Source organism: Strongylocentrotus purpuratus, unplaced genomic scaffold (assembly GCF_000002235.5).
Source record: "Strongylocentrotus purpuratus isolate Spur 01 unplaced genomic scaffold, Spur_5.0 spur5_scaffold_8, whole genome shotgun sequence".
NCBI lineage: Eukaryota > Metazoa > Echinodermata > Echinoidea > Camarodonta > Strongylocentrotidae > Strongylocentrotus > Strongylocentrotus purpuratus.
In genome coordinates, this window is record NW_022145614.1 from 21240108 (window position 1) to 21266392 (window position 26285).

General features: G+C 38.0%; 1 protein-coding gene across 1 annotated transcript; it reads left to right on the forward strand.

Annotated features, from left to right (window-relative positions):
- Positions 1–846: 846 nt before the first annotated feature.
- On the forward strand, positions 847–21526 carry LOC115920382 (putative nuclease HARBI1). The gene is made up of 6 exons (XM_030976098.1): positions 847–1206; positions 5084–5161; positions 5477–5659; positions 5809–5945; positions 6224–6517; positions 21463–21526. The coding sequence occupies exons 1-6, from the start codon at positions 847–849 to the stop codon at positions 21524–21526; spliced, it is 1116 nt and encodes a 371-aa protein (XP_030831958.1).
- The last annotated feature ends 4759 nt before the right edge of the window (positions 21527–26285 follow it).

Sequence of the window (26285 nt, forward strand, 5' to 3'; positions counted from 1 at the left end):
CATAATTACCGCAAAGTTCTACAGAATTTGCAATTCCAACTTTCAATTGAAAATTTCGACAAAATATCAACATCTGATTAAAAAACAAACTACACCGTTTTTATAGCCCATGGTCTCAGCTATAACATACCCAAATTTGGGAGAAAAAAGAGCACAAATAAGCAAGATAGTGCTCGTAGATGAATGCCATGTAGATTCAAGATGTGAACAAAATTCACCTTCCATAGACATAACATGCAAATTACGAAAATTCTGACATGTGGCCTTTGATTGAAGTTTGTACTATGATGACGTCATTAAAATGAAAATTAATGTGTATTGATTTTGTGGACGATTGCCTCGACTACAACATATTTGAATCTAGAAGAAAATCGATGAATATCGAGAGAAATACACTAAATTTTCCATAAACATAATGACGTCATAATGTGCAATTTTTTATTTTGACTTCCAAGGCCATTATGATGACGTCAAGATGGACTTAATGACCAAATGAGATATAGAATCTGGGCCGCGTATTATAAAGATTTATAATCAAGCGTAAGTTGGATAAATCCAGCGTAAGTTGGATTTATCCAGCGGATCTCTTTAAATCAAGCGGAAGTTTGATAACCCGTATTATAAAGATTCATGATCAAGCGTAAGTTTAATAAATCAAGCGGAACTTTAACAAATCCAGCGGATCTTTAAAAAATCCAGCGGATCTTTTTAAATCAAGCGGAAGTTTGATAACGCGTATTATAAAGAAAGTTCCGCTTGATATCAAGCGGAAAATCCGGCGGATCTTTAATAATTCATTGTAACTTTCCGCTGGATTTTTATCAAGTGGTAAGTCAGACAATCAAGATGGCAGCCATACTGTTAGTCATGCAGGAAGAGGCCGCTAGGCACTTACGGAGGGAACGCGTCTTCCGAGACAGAGTAGACCCTCTGGATAGGCCTGACGACGAACTCTGGAGGAAGTACAGGTTCACTAGGGCGGGTCTACTCTGTCTCGTGGATCAACTCACCCCTGCATTGAGCCATCCCACAGCAAGGAATTCAAGTTTATCTGTTTTGCAGCAGTTATGTGTGGCACTTAACTTTTACGCCACAGGGGCAGTACTACTGGATTCTCCCAGTACTGTCCACGGAATAAGCAGAGCAACTGCATCCGCAACAATCAACAAAGTATCTAGAGCCATCTGCATCACTCTGAAGAGCAAGGTAATAATACTTTTTGAACTCATTTTTAAACAACCTCTGCAAATTTGAGACTCTTTGGTATAGGCCTAGACTAGAGGTCTATTGTTTGACACTGCCAGTACACATTAAACCAGTTTAGCACAGTCGTCATGACAACATGCATGCACTCAAAAAGTACAACTACCAACCAGAGTCTAGTCTAGCCTTAGTTAGATCTAGGCCTACACACTCAGATCTAGACAACCCTAGCTAGGCTATAACTATAGGCATTCATCTAGGATTGTAGCCTGTTGTCTGGTTATATGAAAATTCTCCCCAAAACATAAAGATTAGACTAATGAATTACACAGACGTACAGACGATCGACGATGAGCGAGCGAGCTGCGCTTCATGCCTGCTCGGCGCTCCAGGCCCTGCGAGCTGCCCGGCTAGAGGGCTGGCATGGGAGCGGCTCGGCTCGGCGATATGCTGCTTGACAGCTAGTACTGCACCGACTACTGGCTACCGCAGGCCCGCTAAGCTTACTAATTTAACACTGAATTGTCACTACAATCGGCTCTAATGAAACCATTGCTATAAATTAAAACTTAAGGCAAACTTAGGCTTTGTCATGGATAATTAAGACAGGGGCAGCTAGCTAGCTTACCTACGTCGCGTCGCTTCGCTCGATCTCTCCTTCTCTTTCCGATCCCGCCATTAGTATCCCTAACTAAAGGTTCATCTGTGAAAAAATTTAAAAGAAGCTAATTTCAACTGATTTGGGTAGTTATGGGTATGGACAACTACCAAAAAAAAGGGAGGAGGTATGGGGGTTGGGGAGAATTTTTTATTAGAGGTCAAAGGTCAATGACCTCTGCCTAAATCACTTAAAATTGTATTTCAGGAACAAAATATGGTATATAGATGATCTTGGTGTCAAAATGCACAGAATTACAAAAGAAGATGACATAGAATAACTACTGACCCTTAGAATAAAATCATGACCTCCGAAAATGAGGTCAAAGGTCAAAAAACTATTTTATCTCTAAAATATGTCATATTTATAACAGTAAAATTACCATATCATATAAAAATGAGCACAAACAAATCAAAGAGGCTAATTTCAACTTATTTTGGAGGATATGGGGGTATGGGGGTTATTATTTATTCCAAGAGCAGAGCGGGGGGTAAATTTCCTTTCTGAGGGTCAAAGGTCATTGACCTTGCACTAAAACACAATACATTGTATCTCAGCAACAAAATGAGGTATATAGATGATATTGGTGTCAAACTGCACAGGATTACGGAAGAAAATGACATAGAATAACTACTGACCCTTATAATAAAATCCTGACCTCCAAAAATGAGGTCAAATGTAAAAAATATACGTCTTATCACTAAAATGTCCTATAAGTAACAGGGAAATGACGATATTATGTAAAAATGAGCACAAACAAATCGAAAAGGCTAATTTCAACTTAATGTGGCAGGAATGGGGGTTATTATTTATTCCTAAAAAGAGAGGAGGGGGAAATTTCCTTTTTGAGGGTCAAAGGTCATTGACCCTGCACTAAAACACTAGAAATTGTATTTCAGCAACAGCATGTTTTACATAGGCCTCGATGATCTTGGTGTCAAAATGCACAGAATTATACTGGGAGATAAACTGGCGGCTCTGTTTTTTTAAACTGTAACAGTTCTCCTTGGATCAGATATAGACCTAATCAATTTATGTATAACTTGCAGGAATTATGAATATGTGTCCTATCTGTGAAATGTAAACGTTAGCAGTATCCTAGTATTCACACTCTCAATCTCTATCTTTTCCCTCTCCCCTCCTCCCCATCCCTCTCTTTCTATCCCCATCCTCTCCCTCTCTCAATCTCTCTCAATCTCTCTTTTATTTATTTTTTGTTATGTATACCTTTTTAATAGTTTTGCGGGACTTCTGTAGATTCTGTTGATCCGAATTTTGAGGTAAGCTCTGCTCCAGGATGAGGAAAGAAAGATCAAGAGATTTCAAAATAACAGGAAATAGCACCCACCTCTTATCCGGCCTAGGCCCATTTTGTCATAAGATAAGACCAAAATATGTGATTGCCAGATGATTTTCTTTGAAAGCAACACGGATTTGGTTCTTCTATGATGAGCCGCCAGTTTATCTCCCAGTATAATTCTGTGCATTTTGACACCAAGATCATCGAGGCCTATGTAAAACATGCTGTTGCTGATACATAATTTCTAGTGTTTTAGTGCAGGGTCAATGACCTTTGACCCTCAAAAAGGAAATTTCCCCCTCCTCCTCTCTTTTAGGAATAAATAATAACCCCCATTCCCGACACATTAAGTTGAAATTAGCCTTTTCGATTTGTTTGTGCTCATTTTTACACAATATCGTCATTTTCCTGTTAGTAATAGGACATTTTAGTGATAAAACGGATGTTTTTTTTACCTTTGACCTCATTTTTGGAGGTCAGGATTTTATTCCAAGGGTCAGTAGTTATTCTATGTCATCTTCTTACGTAATCCTGTGCATTATGACAGCAAAATCATCTATATACCTTATTTTGTTGCTGAGATACAATGTATAGTGTTTTAGTGCAAGGTCAATGACCTTTGACCCTCAGAAAGGAAATTTACCCCCCGCTCTGCTCTTGGAATAAATAATAACCCCCATACCCCCATATCCGCCAAAATAAGTTGAAATTATCCTCTTTGATTTGTCTGTGCTCATTTGTATATGATATGGTAATTTTACTGTTATAAATATGAAATTTTAGAGATAAAATAGTTTTTTGACCTTTGACCTCATTTTCGGAGGTCAAGATTTTATTCTAAGGGTCAGTAGTTATTCTATGTCATCTTCTTTTGTAATTCTGTGCATTTTGACACCAAGATCATCTATATACCATATTTTGTTGCTGAAATACAATTTTAAGTGATTTAGGCAGAGGTCATTGACCTTTGACCTCTAATGAAAAATTCTCCCCAACCCCCATACCTCCTCCCTTTTTTTTGGTAGTTGTCTATACCCATACCTACCCAAATCAGTTGAAATTAGCTTCTTTTAAATTTGTTCACAGATTGGCTCAATATGTGGCTAATTTAGGGTTACTACATGCCAATCTAGCTCCACTATAACTAGCACTCCCCACCTCTCTCTCTCTCTCTCTCTCTCTTTCTTTTTTAATCTCTCTCTCTCTCTCTCACCTTGTACTGAGTTTGAGTTCTAATGGGAACAAATCAGGCACGCGTCCAAAGGGCTTGATCGAGGTCTTTGAATTTGGAATTAAAATTCAAAAAATAAATCAAAGTGAAGAAAAACAAAGTGGAAACCTAGGTGATGGTGTTTGTTTTTGTTGTTGTTGCTAATTGTTGGATTAATTGTTTCATCAAAGTGAAATCACACCCCACTCCCTTTATTGAAGGGGTCTTAAAATTCTGTTGAATCAAGTACATATTGCAACATTGCACTACCTAAATATGAGGATTAAATTGAAAATATCTTACATGCATATTTCATTCAAATATGTGTTGGGGGGGGGGGGGGCCGGTAGGTGGCAAATAGTTATTAACCCCCCCCCCCCCCCCCCCCCCCAAAAAAAAAAAAAAAAAAAAAAAAAAAATGTCTTTATCATACCAATATATCCACCCAGTACAAAAAAAACAAAAACAAGCTTGTTTGTGCACTGTCCCTTTCCATATAAAACAAGGGATTGAAAAGTATTTCCATCACAATTTATATTATACCAATTACCAAATGTAATTGAAATGCATGATTATGTGAACCTGTAAAGTTTTTAATTAGGCCTATAGTATACTATAGTTCCTTTTCACTTTATCTGTACTGAATATTGCTGTCACTATGGTTTTCATTATTATTATTGGTTATCATGAACACTCTTTTCTTGTCTTGAAGGTGATCAAATTCCCTCAGAGTCAAGCTGATGTTGAGCGTACTCAAGCAGCATTCCAGGCTATTGCTGGGTTTCCAAGAGTAGTTGGGTGAGTATATAAAAATCCATCCAATTCCATTTAAGTGTTAAGTAGCTGGAATGGTGCATGAACCTTTCACGTTTTGGGATTAATTAACCCTTTTCCATCTCCTGCATTAATTCTTAAAATCAGTTATGTTTCACCCATAGAGAGAGAAGAGTTAGATGAAAGCCATTTTTTTTCCTTCTTCTTCTAATAAAGTAAAGTTAGGCCAAAAGTAATATCCCAAAAGCTAGATTTCTGAAAACTCTAGATTTCCACCATTGGTTTGTGATTTAGTGTATTTATTTTCACATTCTTCTTTCAAACTATACAGATGCGCATCGATGGGACCCAAATCGGTCTCCACGGGGCACGCCTTGGCGATGACGAACATATATTCATGAACAGAAAAGGGAGGTATTCGATGAATGTCCAACTGGTGTGCACACCAGACTACAGAATCTCGAATGCTGTAGTGAAATGGCCAGGATCCACACATGACAGCAGGATCTTGCAGGTATACTTTTTAGAAAAAATTATATGATATTTCTTGAACTTTTATAGAGACTCGAGCAGAGATGAAAATGAGAGAAAAGAATGATCTTTATTTTAAATGAAAACAAGTAATTCAGAGGGGAAAATGAATGTTTCTTTTCTTTGATACAGAACAGCAAGTTGGCAAGGAAGTACCACGTAGGACAGCTGAAAGGGATATTGCTCGGTGATTCAGGGTATCCCTCAAGACAATGGCTGATGACCCCCTTGCAGAATCCCCAAAGCCAAGCTGAGAAAGCTTACAACAAGTAATGCAACATTTAATTTTGTATGATGCATTCTTTATTCAGTGTATTTTTTAATTTTTTTTAATCGATATTTAACTGTCCATTTATTTCGGAAATATACATTAAATATATATTCAAAATTGTTTACTCATCAGCTTTGGTCATGGCAATGACAATTATTCATACATGATTTTGAGAGAGACTGTTTGTAAGGTTATTAACAAGTATGATATTGTGAATTTTGGATAAAAGGAAGAAAAAACAATTGTATTCATGGGTGAATTTTCATGTCTCAACAGTGCACATATCCGAACAAGAGTTCACATTGAGCAGGTCAACGGTCAACTGAAACAAAAGTTCCGGTGCTTGCTTGGACATGGACTGCAACGGAAGCCAAGGCATGCTGTCAAAATCATCCTGTCCTGCTGCATCCTCTACAACCTCAGCAAGGACTGTGGGGGTCCCGACATGGAACACGAAGAGGGAGAGGACGAAGAGGGAGAGGACGAAGAGGGCGAGGACAGATATGAAGAGGTACACGCAGCTGCACAAGATGAAATCATATCTCCGACTCATATTCTATCTAAATATGAAATAAAAATTGGCAGTCCTTATTCATCCCAATGGACTTTTTAAAGGCATGTTTTTGCCCATATATGCTATGTATTGCAAAAATCGCGCGTACGGACGGTTATCTTGAACGGACGCTCATTCCGTTATTAATAGTGATGAAGAGATAAACATGGTATCAAATTGTTCGGAAAAATATGAGGAATATTCTGTAAAAAAGTTTTTGCGGAGGAATTATTTTTCATTCGGCCGTGACGAACGGAAAACGTGCAAAAATGCGTGTTTTGCGTGATTTTTTATGAAATGCTTATAATGGCCTGAAACGTATGCAAAAAAAATTAAAGACGATTTTGAGCAATTTTAAATTTTACGCGCGCATTAACGCGCGCACCTTCGCGTACGCGCATTTTTGCGCGCATTTATTGACCTGAAATTGACCCGACACATATTGACCTTGATCATGACAAATATGAATGAGAAATGGCTTTCTTTTATGAAGATATGATCATAAGTTGATTTTCACAAAATGGCGCCTGGATGACGTCACGATGATTTTGAGTCTTTGAAAAGTCACGCAGTTCTAAGTTAGACTAAGATCTATCATCATTGAAAGTTTCATGACAATGGCTTTATTCAATCTTGAGATATCCTGCGAACAAAATCGAGGAAGAATACTAGGAATAAAAATCTTGACGAAATCAATAGGTGATACGTAGACTTCGTTACGTATCACCTAATAATAGGAATAGGAATAAAAATCTTGACGAAATCAATAGGTGATACGTAGACTTCGTTACGTATCACCTAATGATACGTACCACCTAATGATTCCGTCAAAATTTGCAATTTCAACTTTCGATTGAAAATTCCGACATGATCCCAACATCCGATGAAAAAACAAAGTACACCGTTTTTATAGCCCATGGTCTCAGCTATAACATACCCCAATTTGGGAGAAAACAGAGCACACATAAGATAGATAGTGCTCATAGATGAATGCCATGTAGATTCATGATGTGAACGAAATTCACCTTCCATAGACATAACACGCAAATGACGAAAATTCTGACATGTGGCCTTTAATTGAATTTTGTACTATGATGACCTCATTAAAATGAAACTTAGTGAAAAGTGATCTTGTAGAGAATTGCCTTATCTACAACATATCGACATTTCAAAGAGAATCGATGAATATTGAGAGAAATACACTCCATTTTCCATAAATACAATGACGTCATAATATGCAATTTTGTATTTTTGACTTCCAAGGCCATTGTGATGACGTTAAGATGTACTTAATGGCCAAATGAGATATGAAATCATACCTCCGACTCATACTCTATCTAAATATGAAAAAAAAATTGGCAATCCCTATTCATCCCAATGGACTTTTTATAGGCATGTTTTTGCCCATATATGCAATGTATTACAAAAATCGCGCGTACGGACGGTTATCTTGAACGGACGCTCATTCCGTTTTTAATAGTGATAAAGAGCTAAACATGGTATCAAATTGTTCGGAAAAATATGAGGAATATTCTGTCAAAAGTTTATGCGGGGGAATTATTTTTCATTCGGCCGTGACGAACGAAAACGTGCAGAAATGCGTGTTTTGCGTGATTTTTTAGGAAATGCTTATAATGGCCTGAAACGTATGCAAAAAAAATTAAAGACGATTTTGAGCAATTTTAAATTTTACGCGCGCATTAACGCGCGCACCTTCGCCTACGCGCATTTTTGCGCGCATTTATTGACCTGAAATTGACCCGACACATATTGACCTTGATCATGACAAATATGAATGAGAAATGGCTTTCTTTTATGAAGATATGATCATAAGTTGATTTTCACAAAATGGCGCCTGGATGACGTCACGATGATTTTGAGTCTTTGAAAAGTCACGCAGTTCTAAGTTAGACTAAGATCTATCATCATTGAAAGTTTCATGACAATGGCTTTATTCAATCTTGAGATATCCTGCGAACAAAATCGAGGAAGAATAATAAGAATAATAGGAATAGGAACTAGAAATGCAATCGTGTCACAACGATGTGCGTGCAATGACGCCGTGTTTCTACGTGTCGAACGAAAGAGCTTCTCTCGGACTATCCAGAGCAATTTGTACGTAGTCTTTAGCTTCTGTAATATTGGAGACAGGTAGGGCGAAAGAAAGGCCTCAATAGTGACCTTGATGGGATGGTAGTGACTATGCCTACGATGTTTGAAAGAAATTGGGATAGGGGAAACAACCTAGAAAGGGCTCGCAAGCACTGCGTGCAAAAACAAACGGGATTAGTTGCATGTTCGACATTGCAATCAAGATCGTTCTAGGGGTCAAAAGCGTGAACCCGATTTGCCCCATAGACAATGCGTGTAATGCATGGGCGGAAAACGTAGAGGATCTGTATTATGACCGGAGTTAAATTGTTTTTTCTCTCTCTCTTTATGTCTCTTTATGGGCCGTATTTGGTATCATTAGAAAGAAAATTTCATGGTTGTTATTGCAAACCACTCTTTTTTTTTCTATGATAATCCTATCGAAACACATGATGTAAAATAGATTTATAGGACAAAATGGCGTCTTAAATGGCCCCCTTGACCAATTTTAAAAATCCGGCCAAGAGGTGCCCTGCGTATTGGAACTCGGCATGTCACTGCAAATTTTCAAGGAAAAAAAAGGACGTTTAAGGGGCGAAAAGCAGTCTGAAAAAATGACGTCATAGCCGATACGTGTTAGATTCGGGCGGAAACTCGGCGGAATTCGTGTAGTGATCTTTGTTCAAATGCGATTTATTCACAATTTTCTGTGTGAACATATACTATACTTGGTATCATTCGAAAGGGCACTTCATTGCGGTCAGTTTGACACCATTGTTATCTTCGCGCAATGTATTGCACGCATTTAACGCGCTATCACGCAATGCATAGTAAATACATCATTTTTTGAGATAACTTTGCGCTGACATAATCAAATTTTACCAAACTTTGCGGACAGTTGTCACGTATATAAATACATGTGTGTGCCAAGTTTTATTGACGTAGGTCAAAGGATCGTAATTTTAGAGCAAGTTGAAGTTATTTTGGAATTTTCTTGAAAATGGCGAATTTGGAGGGCAATTTTCTCAAATTTGGTCAGTGATAGGGTATATAATTTTGTATATGGCTGGAAAGGGCATATCTTCAAGTATCTAAATCCAAAAAAGGGTACGGGTTTGCCAAGCCATTATGGAGATACGGCCACAGAGAGAAAGCCAATTCCCAGAACTTTAGAGGGCGCTATTTATGTTGTGCAAAGTCATTGGAGCGTGAAATTTGGCATGGCTATGTGCAATTATGAGATAAGGATACTGTGAGATTTAAATACAAAACGGAATTTATATGAGAAAGTTATGGCAGTTTTAGATTATTTAGGTGTCAATTTTTCAAGAATTTGAGAGATAGTTGACGGAGTCGGTTTCAGATTTGAATTTTGAGTATGAAGATGGCATTTTGAAGGGCAGGTTATACGTCGCAGATAAAAGAACATCTCTTGGACTATCTAGAGGAATTTGTTAGAAATGTGTAGGATCTAGGATAGTGGAGATAGGAAGGAAGAAAGAAAGGCCTTAAAATGGACCAGAAACGGACAAAATGGCGCGTGGACGGTTATGCATGAGTGATTTCGAAAATCGAAGAATGTAGTGACCTTGAAGGGATGTTAGAGACTATGCCTATGAAATGTGAAAGGAAAAGGACATGAGAAAAGCACCTAACTAGGAATAACAAACATTACGTGCAAAACGAATGCGATTTCCTGACGATAAGGAAAAGGAAAAGGAGGAAAAGGAGAATATTAATGGGGCAGAATGTGAACGAAAACAAGGCAATGACGAAGGTCGTCATTGCAATAACTAGAAATGCAATCGTGTAACAACGATGTGCGTGCAATGACGCCGTGTTTCTACGTGTCGAACGAAAGAGCTTCTCTCGGACTATCCAGAGCAATTTGTACGAAGTCTTTAGCTTCTGTAATATTGGAGACAGGTAGGGCGAAAGAAAGGCCTCAACAGTGACCTTGATGGGATGGTAGTGACTATGCCTACGATGTTTGAAAGAAATTGGGATAGGGGAAAGAACCTAGAAAGGGCTCGCAAGCACTGCGTGCAAAAACAAATGGGATTAGTTGCATGCGGCGTCATTGCAATCAAGATCGTTCTAGGGGTCAAAAGCGTGAACCCGATTTGCCCCATAGACAATGCGTGTAATGCATGGGCGGAAAACATACAGGATCTGTATTATGACCGGAGTTAAATTGTTTTTTCTCTCTCTCTTTATGTCTCTTTATGGGCCGTATATGGTATCATTGGAAAGAGAATTTCATGGTCGTTATTGTAAACTACTCTTTTTTTTCCTATGATAATCCTATCGAAACATGTGATGTAAAATAGATTTAAAGGACAAAATGGCGTCTTAAATGGCCCCCTTGACCAATTTCAAAAAATCCGGCCACGAGGTGCCCTGCGTATTGCATCTCGAAATGTCATTGCAAATTTTCAAGGAAAAAAAAAGATGTTTAGGGGGCGAAAAGTAGTCTGAAAAAATGACGTCATGGCCGATAAGTGTTATAATCGGGCGGAATTCGTATAGTGATCGACCCTTGTTCAAATGCGATTTACTCACAATTTTCTGTGTAAACATATACCATACTTGGTATCATTCGAAAGGGCACTTCATTGCGGTCAGTTTGACACCATTGTCATCTGCACGCAATGTACTACACGCATTAAAGGCGCTATTACGTAATGCATAGCAAATTCATCATTTTTGGCGTTAACTTTGCAACGAGGGCATTACAATTTATTTAACTTGGCAGACAGTTGTCACGTATATGGATACATATGTGTGCCAAGTTTCATCGATGTAGGTATAAAGATCGCCATTTTAGAGCAAGTTGAAGTCATTTTGGAATTTTCTTGAAAATGGCGAATTTGGAGGGCATTTTTCTCAAAGTCGGTCAGTGTTAGGGTATATAATGTTGTATATGGCTGGAAAGGGCATATCTTCAAGTATCTAAATCCAAAAAAGGGTACGGGTCTGCCAAGCCATAATGGAAATACGGCCACAGAAAGACAGCCAATTCCCAGAACTTTAGAGGGCGCTATTTATGTTTTGCAAAGCCAATGTAGCGTGAAATTTGGCATGGCGATGTGCAATTATGAGATAAAGATACTGTGAGATTTAAATACAAAACGGAATTCATATGAGAAAGTTATGGCAGTTTTAGATTATTTAGGGGTCAATTTTTCAAGAACTTGAGAGATTTTTGACGGAGTCGGTTTCAGATTTGCATTTTGAGTACGAAGATGGCATTTTGAAGGTCAGGTTATACGTCGCAGATAAAAGAACATCTCTTAGACTATCTAGAGGAATTTGTTAGAAGTTTGTAGGATCTAAGATAGTGGAGATGGGAAGGAAGAAAGAAAGGCCTTAAAATGGACCAGAAACGGACAAAATGGCGCCTGGACGGTTATGCATGAGTGATTTCGAAAATCGAAGAATGTAGTGACCTTGATGAGATGTTAGAGACTATGCCTATGAAATTTGAAAGGAAACGGACATGAGAAAAGGGCATAACTAGAAATGCAATCGTGTCACAACGATGTGCGTGCAATGACGCCATGTTTCTACGTGTCAAACGAAAGAGCTTCTCTCGGACCATCCAGAGCAATTTGCACGAAGTCTGTAGCTTCTGTGATATTGGAGATAGGTGGGCGAAAGAAAGGCCTCAACAGTGACCTTGATGGGATGGTACTATGCCTACGAAGTTTGAAAGAAATTGGGATAGGGGAAAGGACGTAGAAAGGGCTCGCAAGCACTGCGTGCAAAAACCAAGGGGATTTGGTGCATGTTCGTCATTGCAATCAAGATCGTTCTGGGGGCCAAAAGCCTGAACCCGATATGCCCCATAGACAATGCGTGTAATGCATGGGCGGAAAACGTACAGGATCTGTATTATGACCGGAGTTAAATTGTTTTTTCTCTCTCTCTTTATGTCTCTTTATGGGCCGTATTTGGTATCATTAGAAAGAAAATTTCATGGTTGTTATTGCAAACCACTCTTTTTTTTTCTATGATAATCCTATCGAAACACATGATGTAAAATAGATTTATAGGACAAAATGGCGTCTTAAATGGCCCCCTTGACCAATTTTAAAAATCCGGCCAAGAGGTGCCCTGCGTATTGGAACTCGGCATGTCACTGCAAATTTTCAAGGAAAAAAAAGGACGTTTAAGGGGCGAAAAGCAGTCTGAAAAAATGACGTCATAGCCGATACGTGTTAGATTCGGGCGGAAACTCGGCGGAATTCGTGTAGTGATCTTTGTTCAAATGCGATTTATTCACAATTTTCTGTGTGAACATATCCTATACTTGGTATCATTCGAAAGGGCACTTCATTGCGGTCAGTTTGACACCATTGTTATCTTCGCGCAATGTATTGCACGCATTTAACGCGCTATCACGCAATGCATAGTAAATACATCATTTTTTGAGATAACTTTGCGCTGACATAATCAAATTTTACCAAACTTTGCGGACAGTTGTCACGTATATAAATACATGTGTGTGCCAAGTTTTATTGACGTAGGTCAAAGGATCGTAATTTTAGAGCAAGTTGAAGTTATTTTGGAATTTTCTTGAAAATGGCGAATTTGGAGGGCAATTTTCTCAAATTTGGTCAGTGATAGGGTATATAATTTTGTATATGGCTGGAAAGGGCATATCTTCAAGTATCTAAATCCAAAAAAGGGTACGGGTTTGCCAAGCCATTATGGAGATACGGCCACAGAGAGAAAGCCAATTCCCAGAACTTTAGAGGGCGCTATTTATGTTGTGCAAAGTCATTGGAGCGTGAAATTTGGCATGGCTATGTGCAATTATGAGATAAGGATACTGTGAGATTTAAATACAAAACGGAATTTATATGAGAAAGTTATGGCAGTTTTAGATTATTTAGGTGTCAATTTTTCAAGAATTTGAGAGATAGTTGACGGAGTCGGTTTCAGATTTGAATTTTGAGTATGAAGATGGCATTTTGAAGGGCAGGTTATACGTCGCAGATAAAAGAACATCTCTTGGACTATCTAGAGGAATTTGTTAGAAATGTGTAGGATCTAGGATAGTGGAGATAGGAAGGAAGAAAGAAAGGCCTTAAAATGGACCAGAAACGGACAAAATGGCGCCTGGACGGTTATGCATGAGTGATTTCGAAAATCGAAGAATGTAGTGACCTTGAAGGGATGTTAGAGACTATGCCTATGAAATGTGAAAGGAAAAGGACATGAGAAAAGCACCTAACTAGGAATAACAAACATTACGTGCAAAACGAATGCGATTTCCTGACGATAAGGAAAAGGAAAAGGAGGAAAAGGAGACTAGAAATGCAATCGTGTCGGAACGATGTGCGTGCAATGACGCCGTGTTTCTACGAAAGAGCTTCTCTCGGACTATCCAGAGCAATTTGCACGAAGTCTGTAGCTTCTGTGATATTGGAGATAGGTAGGGCGAAAGAAAGGCATCAACAGTGACCTTCATGGGATGGTAGTGACTATGCCTACGAAGTTTGAAAGAAATTGGGATAGGGGAAAGAACCTAGAAAGGGCTCGCAAGCACTGCGTGCACAAACCAATGGGATTTGGTGCATGTTTGACATTGCAATCAAGTTCGTTCTGCGGGCCAAAAGCGTGAACCCGATATGCCCCATAGACAATGCGTGTAATGAATGGGCGGAAAACGTGCAGGATCTGTATTATGGCCGGAGTTAAATTGTTTTTTCTCTCTCTCTTTACGTCTCTTTATGGGCCGTATTTGGTATCATTAGAAAGAGAATTTCATGGTTGTTATTGTAAACCACTCTCTTTTTTTTCTATGATAATCCTATCGAAACACGTGATGTAAAATAGATGTATAGGACAAAATGGCGTCTTAAATGGCCCCCTTGACCAATTTCAAAAATCCGGCCAAGAGGTGCCCTGCGTATTGGAACTCGGCATGTCACTGCAAATTTTCAAGGAAAAAAAAGGACGTTTAAGGGGCGAAAAGCAGTCTGAAAAAATGACGTCATAGCCGAAACGTGTTAGGTTCGGGCGGAAACTCGGCGGAATTCGTGTAGTGATCTTTCTTCAAACGCGATTTACTCACAATTTTCTGTGTGAACATATATAATACTTGGTATCATCCGAAAGGGCACTTCATTGCGGTCAGTTTGACACCATTGTTAACTGCGCGCAATGTATTGCGCGCATTGAACGCGCTATTACGTAATCCATAGTAAACTCATCATTTTTGGCGATAACTTTGCGCTGACATATTCGAATTTTACCAAACTTGGTAAACAGTTATCACGTATATGGATACATATGTCTGCAAAGTTTCATTGATGTAGGTATAACGATCGCCATTTTAGAGCAAGTTGAAGTTATTTCTCAATTTTCTTGAAAATGGCGAATTTGGAGGGCAATTTTCTCAAATTTGGTCAGTGATAGGGTATATAATTTTGTATATGGCTGGAAAGGGCATATCTTCAAGTATCTAAATCCAAAAAAGGGTACGGGTTTGCCAAGCCATTATGGAGATACGGCCACAGACAGAAAGCCAATTCCCAGAACTTTAGAGGGCGCTATTTATGTTGTGCAAAGCCATTGGAGCGTGAAATTTGGCATGGCTATGTGCAATTATGAGATAAAGATACTGTGAGATTTAAATAAAAAACGGAATTTATATGAGAAAGTTATGGCAGTTTTAGATTATTTAGGGGTCCATTTTTCAAGAATATTAGAGATTTTTGACGGAGTCGGTTTTAGATTTGAATTTTGAGTATGAAGATGGCATTTTGAAGGTCAAGTCATATGTCGCAGATGAAAGAACATCTCTCAGACTATCTAGAGGAATTTGTTAGAAGTTTGTAGGATCTAGGATAGTGGAGATAGGAAGGAAGATAGAAAGGCCTTAAAATGCACCAGAAACGGACAAAATGGCGCCTGGACGGTTATGCATGAGTGATTTCGAGAATCGAAGAATGTAGTGACCTTGATGAGATGTTAGAGACTATGCCTATGAAATTCGAAAGGAAAAGGACATGAGGAAAGTACCTAACTAGGAATAACAAACATTACGTGCAAAACGAATGCGATTTCCTGACGATAAGGAAAAGGAAAAGGAGGAAAAGGAGAATATTAATGGGGCAGAATGTGAACGAAAACAAGGCAATGACGAAGGTCGTCATTGCAAATATTAATGGGGCAGAATGTGAACGAAAACAAGGCAATGACGAAGGTCGTCATTGCAATTAGTGATGACAAGCACTACGTGTAAAACGAATGGGATTTCAGGACGAAAAGGAAAATATTAATGGGGCAGAATGTGAACGAAAACAAGGCAATGACGAAGGTTCGTCATTGCAATGAATGGGACCTGTGAGTGATATCTTTGTTACATGTAGGCCTATGTAAATATATTGAAATCGACAACACGCATCTCCATCCCCGATCTCCATACACAATGCACAACGGCCCGAAACGGACAAAATGGCGCCTGGATGGACGGGTGTGCATGAGTGTTTCCGGAGAACGAAGCTAACTGCGTGCAAAACCAATGGGATTTGGGTATATGATGAACACGTGATGACGCGTGCTGTGGCACTTACGGCCGTCCTAATTACTCATGCAGAGTATAAAATGGCGTTTCTTTATGTCTCTTTATGGCCCGTACGTTTTTGGTATCATTAGAAAGAGAATTTCATGGTTGTTATTGTAAACCACTCTCTTTTTTTCTATGATAATCCTATCGAAACACGTGATGTAAAATAGATTTATAGGACAAAATGGCGTCTTAAATGATCCCCTTGACCAATTTAAAAAATCCGGCCAAGAGGTGCCCTGCGTATTGGAACTCGGCATGTCACTGCAAATTTTCAAGGAAAAAAAAGGACGTTTAAGGGGCGAAAAGCAGTCTGAAAAAATGACGTCATAGCCCTTACGTGTTAGATTCGGGCGGAAACTCTGCGGAATTCGTGTAGTGACCTTTGTTCAAATGCGATTTACTCACAATTTTCTGTGTGAACATATACTATACTTGGTATCATTCGAAAGGGCACTTCATTGCGGTCAGTTTGACACCATTGTTATCTGCGCGCAATGTATTGCACGCATTAAACGCGCTATTACGTAATGCATAGTAAATTCATCATTTTTGGCGATAACTTTGCGCTGACATATTCGAATGTTACCAACCTTGGCAAATAGTTGTCACGTATATGGATACATATATCTGCCAAGTTTCATTGATATAGGTATAAAGATCGCCATTTTAAAGCAAGTTGAAGTTATTTTGGAATTTTCTCGAAAATGGCAAATTTGGAGGGCATTTTTCTCGAATTTGGTCAGTGTAAGGGTATATAATTTTGTATATGGCTTCAAAGGGCATATCTTCAAGTATCTAAATCCAAAAAAGGGTACGGGTTTGCTAAGCCATTATGGAGATACGGCCACAGAGAGAAAGCCAATTCCCAGAACTTTAGAGGGCGCTATTTATGTTGTGCAAAGCCATTGGAGCGTGAAATTTAGCATGGCTATGCGCAATTATGAGATAAAGATACTGTGAGATTTAAATACAAAACGGAATTTATATGAGAAAGTTATGGCAGTTTTAGATTATTTAGGGGTCCATTTTTCAAGAACTTGAGAGGTTTTTGACGGAGTCGGTTTTAGATTTGAATTTCGAGTATCAAGATGGCATTTTGAAGGTCAAGTCATTTGTCGCAGATGAAAGAACATCTCTCAGACTATCTAGAGGAATTTGTTAGAAGTTTGTAGGATGAAGGATAGTGGAGATAGGAAGGAAGATATAAAGGCCTTAAAATGGACCAGAAACGGACAAAATGGCGCCTGGACGGTCATGCATGAGTGATTTCCAAAATCGAAGAATGTAGTGACCTTGATGAGATGTTAGAGACTATGCCTATGAAATTTGAAAGGAAAAGGACATGAGGAAAGCACCTAACTAGGAATCACAAACACTACGTGCAAAACGAATGCGATTTCCTGACGATAAGGATAAGGATAAGGAAAAGGAAAAGGAAAAGGAGAATATTAATGGGGCAGAATGTGAACGAAAACAAGGCAATGACGAAGGTCGTCATTGCAAAAATCTTGACGAAATCAATAGGTGATACGTAGACTTCGTTACGTATCACCTAATGATACGTACCACCTAATGATTCCGTCAAAATTTGCAATTTCAACTTTCGATTGAAAATTCCGACATGATCCCAACATCCGATGAAAAAACAAAGTACACCGTTTTTATAGCCCATGGTCTCAGCTATAACATACCCCAATTTGGGAGAAAACAGAGCACACATAAGATAGATAGTGCTCATAGATGAATGCCATGTAGATTCATGATGTGAACGAAATTCACCTTCCATAGACATAACACGCAAATGACGAAAATTCTGACATGTGGCCTTTAATTGAATTTTGTACTATGATGACCTCATTAAAATGAAACTTAGTGAAAAGTGATCTTGTAGAGAATTGCCTTATCTACAACATATCGACATTTCAAAGAGAATCGATGAATATTGAGAGAAATACACTCCATTTTCCATAAATACAATGACGTCATAATATGCAATTTTGTATTTTTGACTTCCAAGGCCATTGTGATGACGTTAAGATGTACTTAATGGCCAAATGAGATATGAAATCATACCTCCGACTCATACTCTATCTAAATATGAAAAAAAAATTGGCAATCCCTATTCATCCCAATGGACTTTTTATAGGCATGTTTTTGCCCATATATGCAATGTATTACAAAAATCGCGCGTACGGACGGTTATCTTGAACGGACGCTCATTCCGTTTTTAATAGTGATAAAGAGCTAAACATGGTATCAAATTGTTCGGAAAAATATGAGGAATATTCTGTCAAAAGTTTATGCGGGGGAATTATTTTTCATTCGGCCGTGACGAACGAAAACGTGCAGAAATGCGTGTTTTGCGTGATTTTTTAGGAAATGCTTATAATGGCCTGAAACGTATGCAAAAAAAATTAAAGACGATTTTGAGCAATTTTAAATTTTACGCGCGCATTAACGCGCGCACCTTCGCCTACGCGCATTTTTGCGCGCATTTATTGACCTGAAATTGACCCGACACATATTGACCTTGATCATGACAAATATGAATGAGAAATGGCTTTCTTTTATGAAGATATGATCATAAGTTGATTTTCACAAAATGGCGCCTGGATGACGTCACGATGATTTTGAGTCTTTGAAAAGTCACGCAGTTCTAAGTTAGACTAAGATCTATCATCATTGAAAGTTTCATGACAATGGCTTTATTCAATCTTGAGATATCCTGCGAACAAAATCGAGGAAGAATAATAAGAATAATAGGAATAGGAATAAAAATCTTGACGAAATCAATAGGTGATACGTAGACTTCGTTACGTATCACCTAATAAATAAAGAAAGAAAGAAAATTCTGACGAAAACAATAGGTGATCTGTCGTTGACAGACCACCTAATGAGCTGTAAAGGGTACATGAGCATTTGTCTACATCAATAACCCACTTCTTGTGATGGCCAAAATTTAACTGATTGAATCTTTGCGCAGCATAAAACGTACGACCATTCGGTACAATGGTCTGAAAATCAAGACTATTACTTATTGGCTCTATAGCTCCTAAGTCGACTTGACAACTAATAGTCGTTATTTTCCCATTTAAAGACATTTTCAAGCCCCCCCCCCCCCTTTTTTTTTTTAGGGAAGTTCTAAATTAGTATTATCTTTCAAATGCCGTTGGAATTTAACCTTTTCATTTTTTTGGCCTGCAAATGGGACATAGTACCTTTAATGTTCATGATAAATAACATAGCACACGTTCAACAGAATTGTAAATGAAGACTGAATCCTCTATAGGTTCCACTGTATGTACAAGTAGACTGGTACAACCAAATCTATCATTCTAAAATGCTGAATAATTCATTCATCTAAATTTGACAAAACTCTTTTATTCATTTAGACAGAAACTATACATCAGACTCAGAGTGATTTAAATCTCTTAAGTACTTCTTACCCCTACATGAACATAAAATTATTAAGACACTTTTCGCGTGACAAAAAAATGTTTTCCGCATGCTTCATAAAACCTTTCGCTTTCGTGTGCTATATGGCAAATTGTCTTCCAATTTCAAGCTAAAGCATTATCAGTACTATATACCATGCCAATACACATTACATATACCATGTACATACGGTAATATAATCCAATAGTATTGTTCTGATACAATGCACAACTTATGGAGTTTAAAAAATCACCACCAATGGTGTTAGATTTAACAGCAGGTTTTGTTTTGCAGGTTATCGAAATAATTATGATTGCAGCCATCACTAACCCTTCAAAGTCAAATTTTTTTCTATACGTTAAACCAAATCATTGACCCTACGTCTAATTTAGTTAGACGAAATAAACCTTGAACAAAATGATGTTTGATCATCGCTGTATTTCATTTCGCTCCTATAAACGAAAGTTCGCCAGTAATTATCACACGAACTTGAAATCACTTCATTCTCGAGGACGGCCAATAAAACAAACCCGAAGTACCAGCAGAAATAACAAAAATCTGTCACGTGTTTTTCTACCCTTCTCACATGACAAATAAACAAACAGACACGTAGCTTTCATATCATCGGATGTTATATGGCTGAACAGGCAGTGGCTTATCTCGCAAAGGAATATTTAAGGTACTGATCATAATCCATTACTAGACAAGTCAAGCTAATTAGCGATGTTCAATGATTTACAACTTGAATATAGTAACATTGAAGACTATTTTATTAACATGACTTTGAGAAGTTTTGAACACAATATTTCAAATTGTCATATTCTTCAAGCTGGCACATCATTTCATATTGAGGAAGTAAACATAACTATTTTAACTTGAAAGCTTTACTTCCTCATTTATTCTTATTGACGCATGCAGATTATGACTGTTTAACAGAGTTAGTGTATTTAAATTTCAACAAATTTAAATTGATACGAAAAGATATTTTGCTTTCGCAGTTATAAAATCATGGGCCCTGTATTATAAAAAGTTGCGATATATATCTTTCCCGAATATGAAGGAGGTATAGTTAGTTTTGTTTCACATTACTTTATGCGCTAGAAGTTATCATTATTTTTTGTTTGCTCCAGCCCACTCTCTCTCTCTCTCTCTCTTTCTTTCTCTCTCTCTCTCTCTCTCTCTCTCTCTCTCTCTCTCTCTCTCCCTCTCCCCTCTCCCTCTCTCTTTGTAGCCCTTTTGGTCTTTTTAACACTCCATAGTCACGATTATTTCTCCATCTCTCTGTTCCTAAAAATTAAAATGTGTGGATTTACTCGTATGATACAAAATCCTTCTCTTGTGATAGTTCATTGACCTTTCAAGCCTGAAAGTGATTTATTTTGTCCCCTCCCCCGCCCCGCCCGATCATCTTTTAATTGCTCGCCCTGCATTTATATGCCGTCCATCTTATACGTTGGTGAACCAATCCAAACCAGTTTGAACCGGTCTTGGTGTTTCCAGCACGTCATCACACAAATTCTGAATAGCTATACTACTTGTAACAACAAATAATAATAAGTTCTAGAACAGTAAAATAGGCGTCATTTTTGTGACAGATAAGGATGATTATAAATTTGCAAGATGATATGGGCCTCGATAGCAGTAAAATGAAATGTAATAACAATAACAGAACAAGATTCATGTCCATTACCGTAATTACGATATTATAAACCACTACAAATCATGGTATGAATAATTTTCTAGTCATATCCGAATCAGAAGTTATTCAATTTTAGTAGATAATTTTGATCTCCTTTATGTTGCCCCTTCCCCTATTACTTGACATGAACATTAATTGCTGTTCGTTTTTTGCAGGACGAACTCGTCCTCGTTCCAACGTCCTGTCACAGATCCGACCCACTTTAGTCAAGCACATTGACAAGGTTATTTTTTTTCATTTAATGAGGGTAACTATAGAGAAGGACAGCCGGGTGCGTTTAGCTCACCAGGTTTTAATATAACTTGATTGAATGAAAGCGCCGAAGATCACGACTTGACATTTCAAATGTAATTGCACCGACATTGTATTTCACGAAATGCTGGTGCGATTTGACATTTAAAGGTCTCTGGACTGACCATAGTTTTCAACGGCGTTATAGTTCCTCATGAAAAAGAGAGAGCCAGCTTGAGGGATTGATAGAAAGAAAGTACATGATTGAACAAGCAAGACAATTAGGGGGAATGAAGCAGACGAATATGATTTTATCAAATAACGAACCTGGAAATGAATAAAGAGGGGAGAACCGACGAACGATGAAGACAAGAAACAAAGATTGGAGAGAAAAAAATAGAAATCTAATCGTGTAACAGGGAATGAATCCGATTACAATAATAGAAAAGGCAAGACTCGGGACAAACAGAGTGAGGAGAAAGAGATAGTGAAAGAGTAAAAAAGAGTTTCATTTATTTATTTATTCATGTACTTATTAACTTGCTTTTTTTTAAATGTATTTATTCATGTTTTCTTAAAAAAGCAGTGTGGACCCATTCAGAGCCACAGAGAGCAGCAAGGGAGCCTTGCTCCTTTTGCAAAGCAGATATGATTATACGTATTTTTTCATTAATTGAAATAGGGGAAGATGATCATTCACACACAGCGCCAGGCAAACTATCGCGATTATTATGAAAAACTGCGAATTGGATCGCGATGCGAATCGCGAAGATTCGTGAAATTATTATATCCACACACGCAACAAAACCGATTTTTGGATCGCGATGCAAAAATCGATTATTAAATCTCACTTTTTTCTGTAGGTAAGAACTAAACAGATTAAGAACAAAACAAAGACAGAGAGAGAGAGAGAGAACGCGTAAGATGAATCGGTGAGGGTGAAGGACGAGCTGCCGATACAATGCTGCAGTGTTAATAGATCAGTATCATCATTAATATCGGTCCTTATCGCATAAAATATTATGACAGTGGACGGAAAAGGAAAAGGGAATGGGTGAAATTGACCACAATAACAGGATATGTAAAGTTCGATTTGGTCAAGAGGTAAGCGGGCATGGTGACATAACTTAAGCGAATTTTTGTTATGAAATATCCAAGTTGCTTTGAGTAAAAAAAAAAAGAACAAAAGACTGTTGAAATTGTTGAGAAATTATTCAGTCATATTATATAAAAACTAGCATTTAAAAAAAATGAGGTTTTAACGTCGGAATCACAATAAACATGACGGTAGTATTTGTAAAACTACATGTACCAGAAGCTAGGAACTAGTAGATATAATATATATATATATATAATTCACTTGAATTGAATATAGAAGTAAAAGTAGAAGTACAAGTGTAAACGTAGAAGTGTAGAAGTCGTAGTGTATAGAAGTAGAAGTGTAAATTAAGTTGAAGTAGAAGTAGAATTAGAGAAGTAGAAGTAGAAAATGAAGGTAGAAGTAGAAGTAGAAGTAGAAGTAGAAGTAGAAGTAGAAGTTGACACATCATGCCATGAAGCTTTCCATTCTCATAAGTGCCTTTATTAATCTCTAGTAAGTGCCCGGTTTCGGTACGAGAAGTGTCCCTTTTCACTTTTGATTAGTGCCCCCTTCACCTCTAATAATTGCCCTTGTCAAATTTGAGAGGTGCCTCTTTTACTTTGACAAGTGCCCCTTCTACTTTTAATAACTGCCCCTTTTTAACTCAGATAAGCGCATCTTTAATGTTAATATGTGCCCCTTTTCCTTTCTAGTAAGTGCCCCCATTAAAAAAATAAGAGCGCCTTCCTCTTTTCATAAATGCCCCTTTTCATCCATGATAAATGACCATTTTCAGAAGGTACTCCTTTTCACTTCAGATAAATGCCCCCTTCACCTCCGATAATTGCTCTTTTCATCTCTGATGAGTGCCCCTTTACAACTCTAATAAGTGCCCCTTTTATTTTGAAACGTACCCTTTTCCTTTCTAATAAACGCTCTTTTTCATCTCTATAAGTGCCCCGTTTATTTTGACATGTGACCATTTTTCTTTTTAATAAAAGCTACTTCCCCCTTCTCATAAAAGCGCCCTTACACCTCCAATAAATGCCCTTATTAAAATCTGACCGTTGCCCCTTTTCTTTCAAAAAATGCAAATTTTCTTTTATTATAAGAGCCCCTTTTTTATTCTCGTAAGTGCTCCTTTTCATATTAGGCCAGTGCCCCCTTTTCAGGTACGATAAGTGCCCCTTTCCACCTCTGGTAATTTCCCTTTTAACAATGATACGTACCCCTTTTTCTTTCTAATATGGTACCTATCCCCTTTTCGCCTCTTATAAATGCCCCTATCAAAATCTGATGGGTGCCACATTTCTGTCAACAAAAGCCCATTTCCCATTCCCATAAGTGGCTTTTTCATCCCTGGTGATTGCCTCTTTCCAGGTGTAAGAAGTGCCTCTTTTTTACCTCTGATAATTACCCTTTGTACTTTTCTAATAAGTGTCTTAATTTATCCCTTTCGATAAATGTCCCCTTTTCCTCTTATCCTTAAACGTGCCCTAATTTAAAGCTAAGACCAATTTCCCCCCGTTATGAGAATGTGCTGATAACCCCATCAGGATTGTGTTTTTTACCTCTTTATAAGATGTAATTTTCGCACTGCGCCTACACAAATCTTAAAATTTTTCCTCGCTCGCAAATAAATATTCAAACATGACACCCAACTGCACAGTACAATTCTTAAGCAATATATGTATGAGGTATAAAGAAAAACAAATATTGAAATCATCCCTGATAATGTAATCACAATGTAGAGGTATATACCAATGTCTAAAAAAGCATATTTTCGCTTTGAGATTTTCCATTGTAGGTGCCCTTTTTTTTCTTCCAGAAAGGGCCCCTTTTTGTTGGTGCCCCCCACAATTTGGAAGTCGATCGCTCGGCCGCCCCTGACGCGACGGATCACCTAATAAAGGTAGAAATAAAAGTAAAAGTAGAATTGTAGAAGTAGAAGTGTGGAAGAAGAAGTAGAAGTAAAAGACGAAAGACTTCATGCAGACTTCACGCAGACTTCACGATAAGCCATGCATAAAGTCTTTTGTCAACTCTGTTTGTTGCTACGGCAGGCAGTCAGTGAAAAAGATTTAGTTTAATAAAATTATGGAGATGCAGACATAACTGTAAACAAACAGAAATTTGTTACTCCTGGCTCATTTGTCCTAATTGAGGTGTCATATGAAATGGCAGAAAGTGAACTTTCTAGAAATGTGATTTTCTCTTTGTAAGTCAGATGCCGTTCGCCGAATGATTTTGTGGTACCCTTTTTTCAAATTGTTTTTTATCACTCATGCGTGAAATATGAAGCATACTCTAATATAGTTTGGATAGTGCCATTGTAAAAGGGCCCTGACCATTCACATGTTTGTACTTTACTACAAGTCATATTTGATTGAATGCTGATTGAGAACATTTCAAAGAGTGGCCCCTCCCATTTTCAACTCTGATATGTGCCCCTTTTATTTTGGCATGCACCCCTTTTCCTTCGACAAGTTCCCATTTTCCTTTGCAATAAGTGTCCATTTTCCATTCTCATAAGTGCCCTTTTTAATCTCTAGTAAGTGCACCTTTTCTGGTACGAGAAGTGTCCCTTTGCATGTTTGATAAGCACCCCCTTCACCTCTGATAATTGCCCTATTCAAATCTTAGAGGTGCCCCTTTTACTTTGACAAGTGCCCCTTTTCCTTTGTAAGAAGTCCCCTTTCCCCTTTTAATAACTACACCTTTTTAACTCGAATAAGCGCACCTTATATTTTCACATGTGCCCCCTTTCCTTTCTAATAAGTGCCCCTGTTCCTTATGATAAGTGCCCCATTTAAAAATAAGCCCCTTTCCTTTCTCATAAATGCCCCTTTTCACCTCAGAAAATAGTCCCTTTTCTTTCTCATGCTAGTGCCCAGTTACATCTCTGGTAAATGACCCTATTCAATTCTGAGAGAAACTCGTTTTTATTTTGACAAGTGCCCCTTTTCCTCCTGAAAAGTGCTCTTTTCATCTCTAATAACAGCCTATTTTATTTTGACACGTGCCCCTCTTCCTTTCTAATAAATGTTTTTTTTCCTTCTTATAAGTGCCCCTTCCCCTTTTCATAACCCCCCCCCCCCTTTCACCTCCAATAAATGCCCCTATTAAAATCTGATCGGTGCCCCTTTTCGTTCAACAAACGCATATTTCCCTTTATTATTAGTGCCTCTTTTCCATTCCCATAAGTGCCTTTTTCATCCCTGGTGAGTGCCTCTTTTTAGATATAAGAAGTGCCCCCATTTTCACCTCTGATAATTAACCTCTGTACTTTGACACGTGCTACTTTTCTTTTCTAATAAGTGTCTTATCCCTTTAGATAAGTGTCCCCTTTTCCTCTCATCGTTAAACGTGCCCCTAATTTCAAGCGACTAAGAGAAATTTCCCCAAAAGCTCGCTCACTACGCTCGCTTGCATTTATTGATGTTGTAATTATGTTACTTATCAAAGGTCTTTTCAGTCTGCTGTAATGATAATGTGCTAACCCCATCAGGATTGGGTTTTTACTCTTTATAAGATGTAATTTCTCGCACTGCGACCTCATAAATCTTTAAAAAAATTCCTCGCTCGCTTTGATCGCTCGCAAATGATTTTTCGGACCATCATACCCAACTGCAAGGTATGATGCTTAAGCAATAACGTATGAAGATA

What these genes read in the sequence shown, in the direction of transcription:
- LOC115920382 (XM_030976098.1), top strand. Translation starts at nt 847, where the DNA reads ATGGCAGCCATACTGTTAGTCATGCAGGAAGAGGCCGCTAGGCACTTA. An exon ending in CTATTGCTGGGTTTCCAAGA is followed by an intron (nt 5,162 to 5,476) that starts GTAGTTGGGTGA and finishes CAAACTATACAG; the next exon opens with ATGCGCATCGATGGGACCCA. An exon ending in GCTGAGAAAGCTTACAACAA is followed by an intron (nt 5,946 to 6,223) that starts GTAATGCAACAT and finishes ATGTCTCAACAG; the next exon opens with TGCACATATCCGAACAAGAG.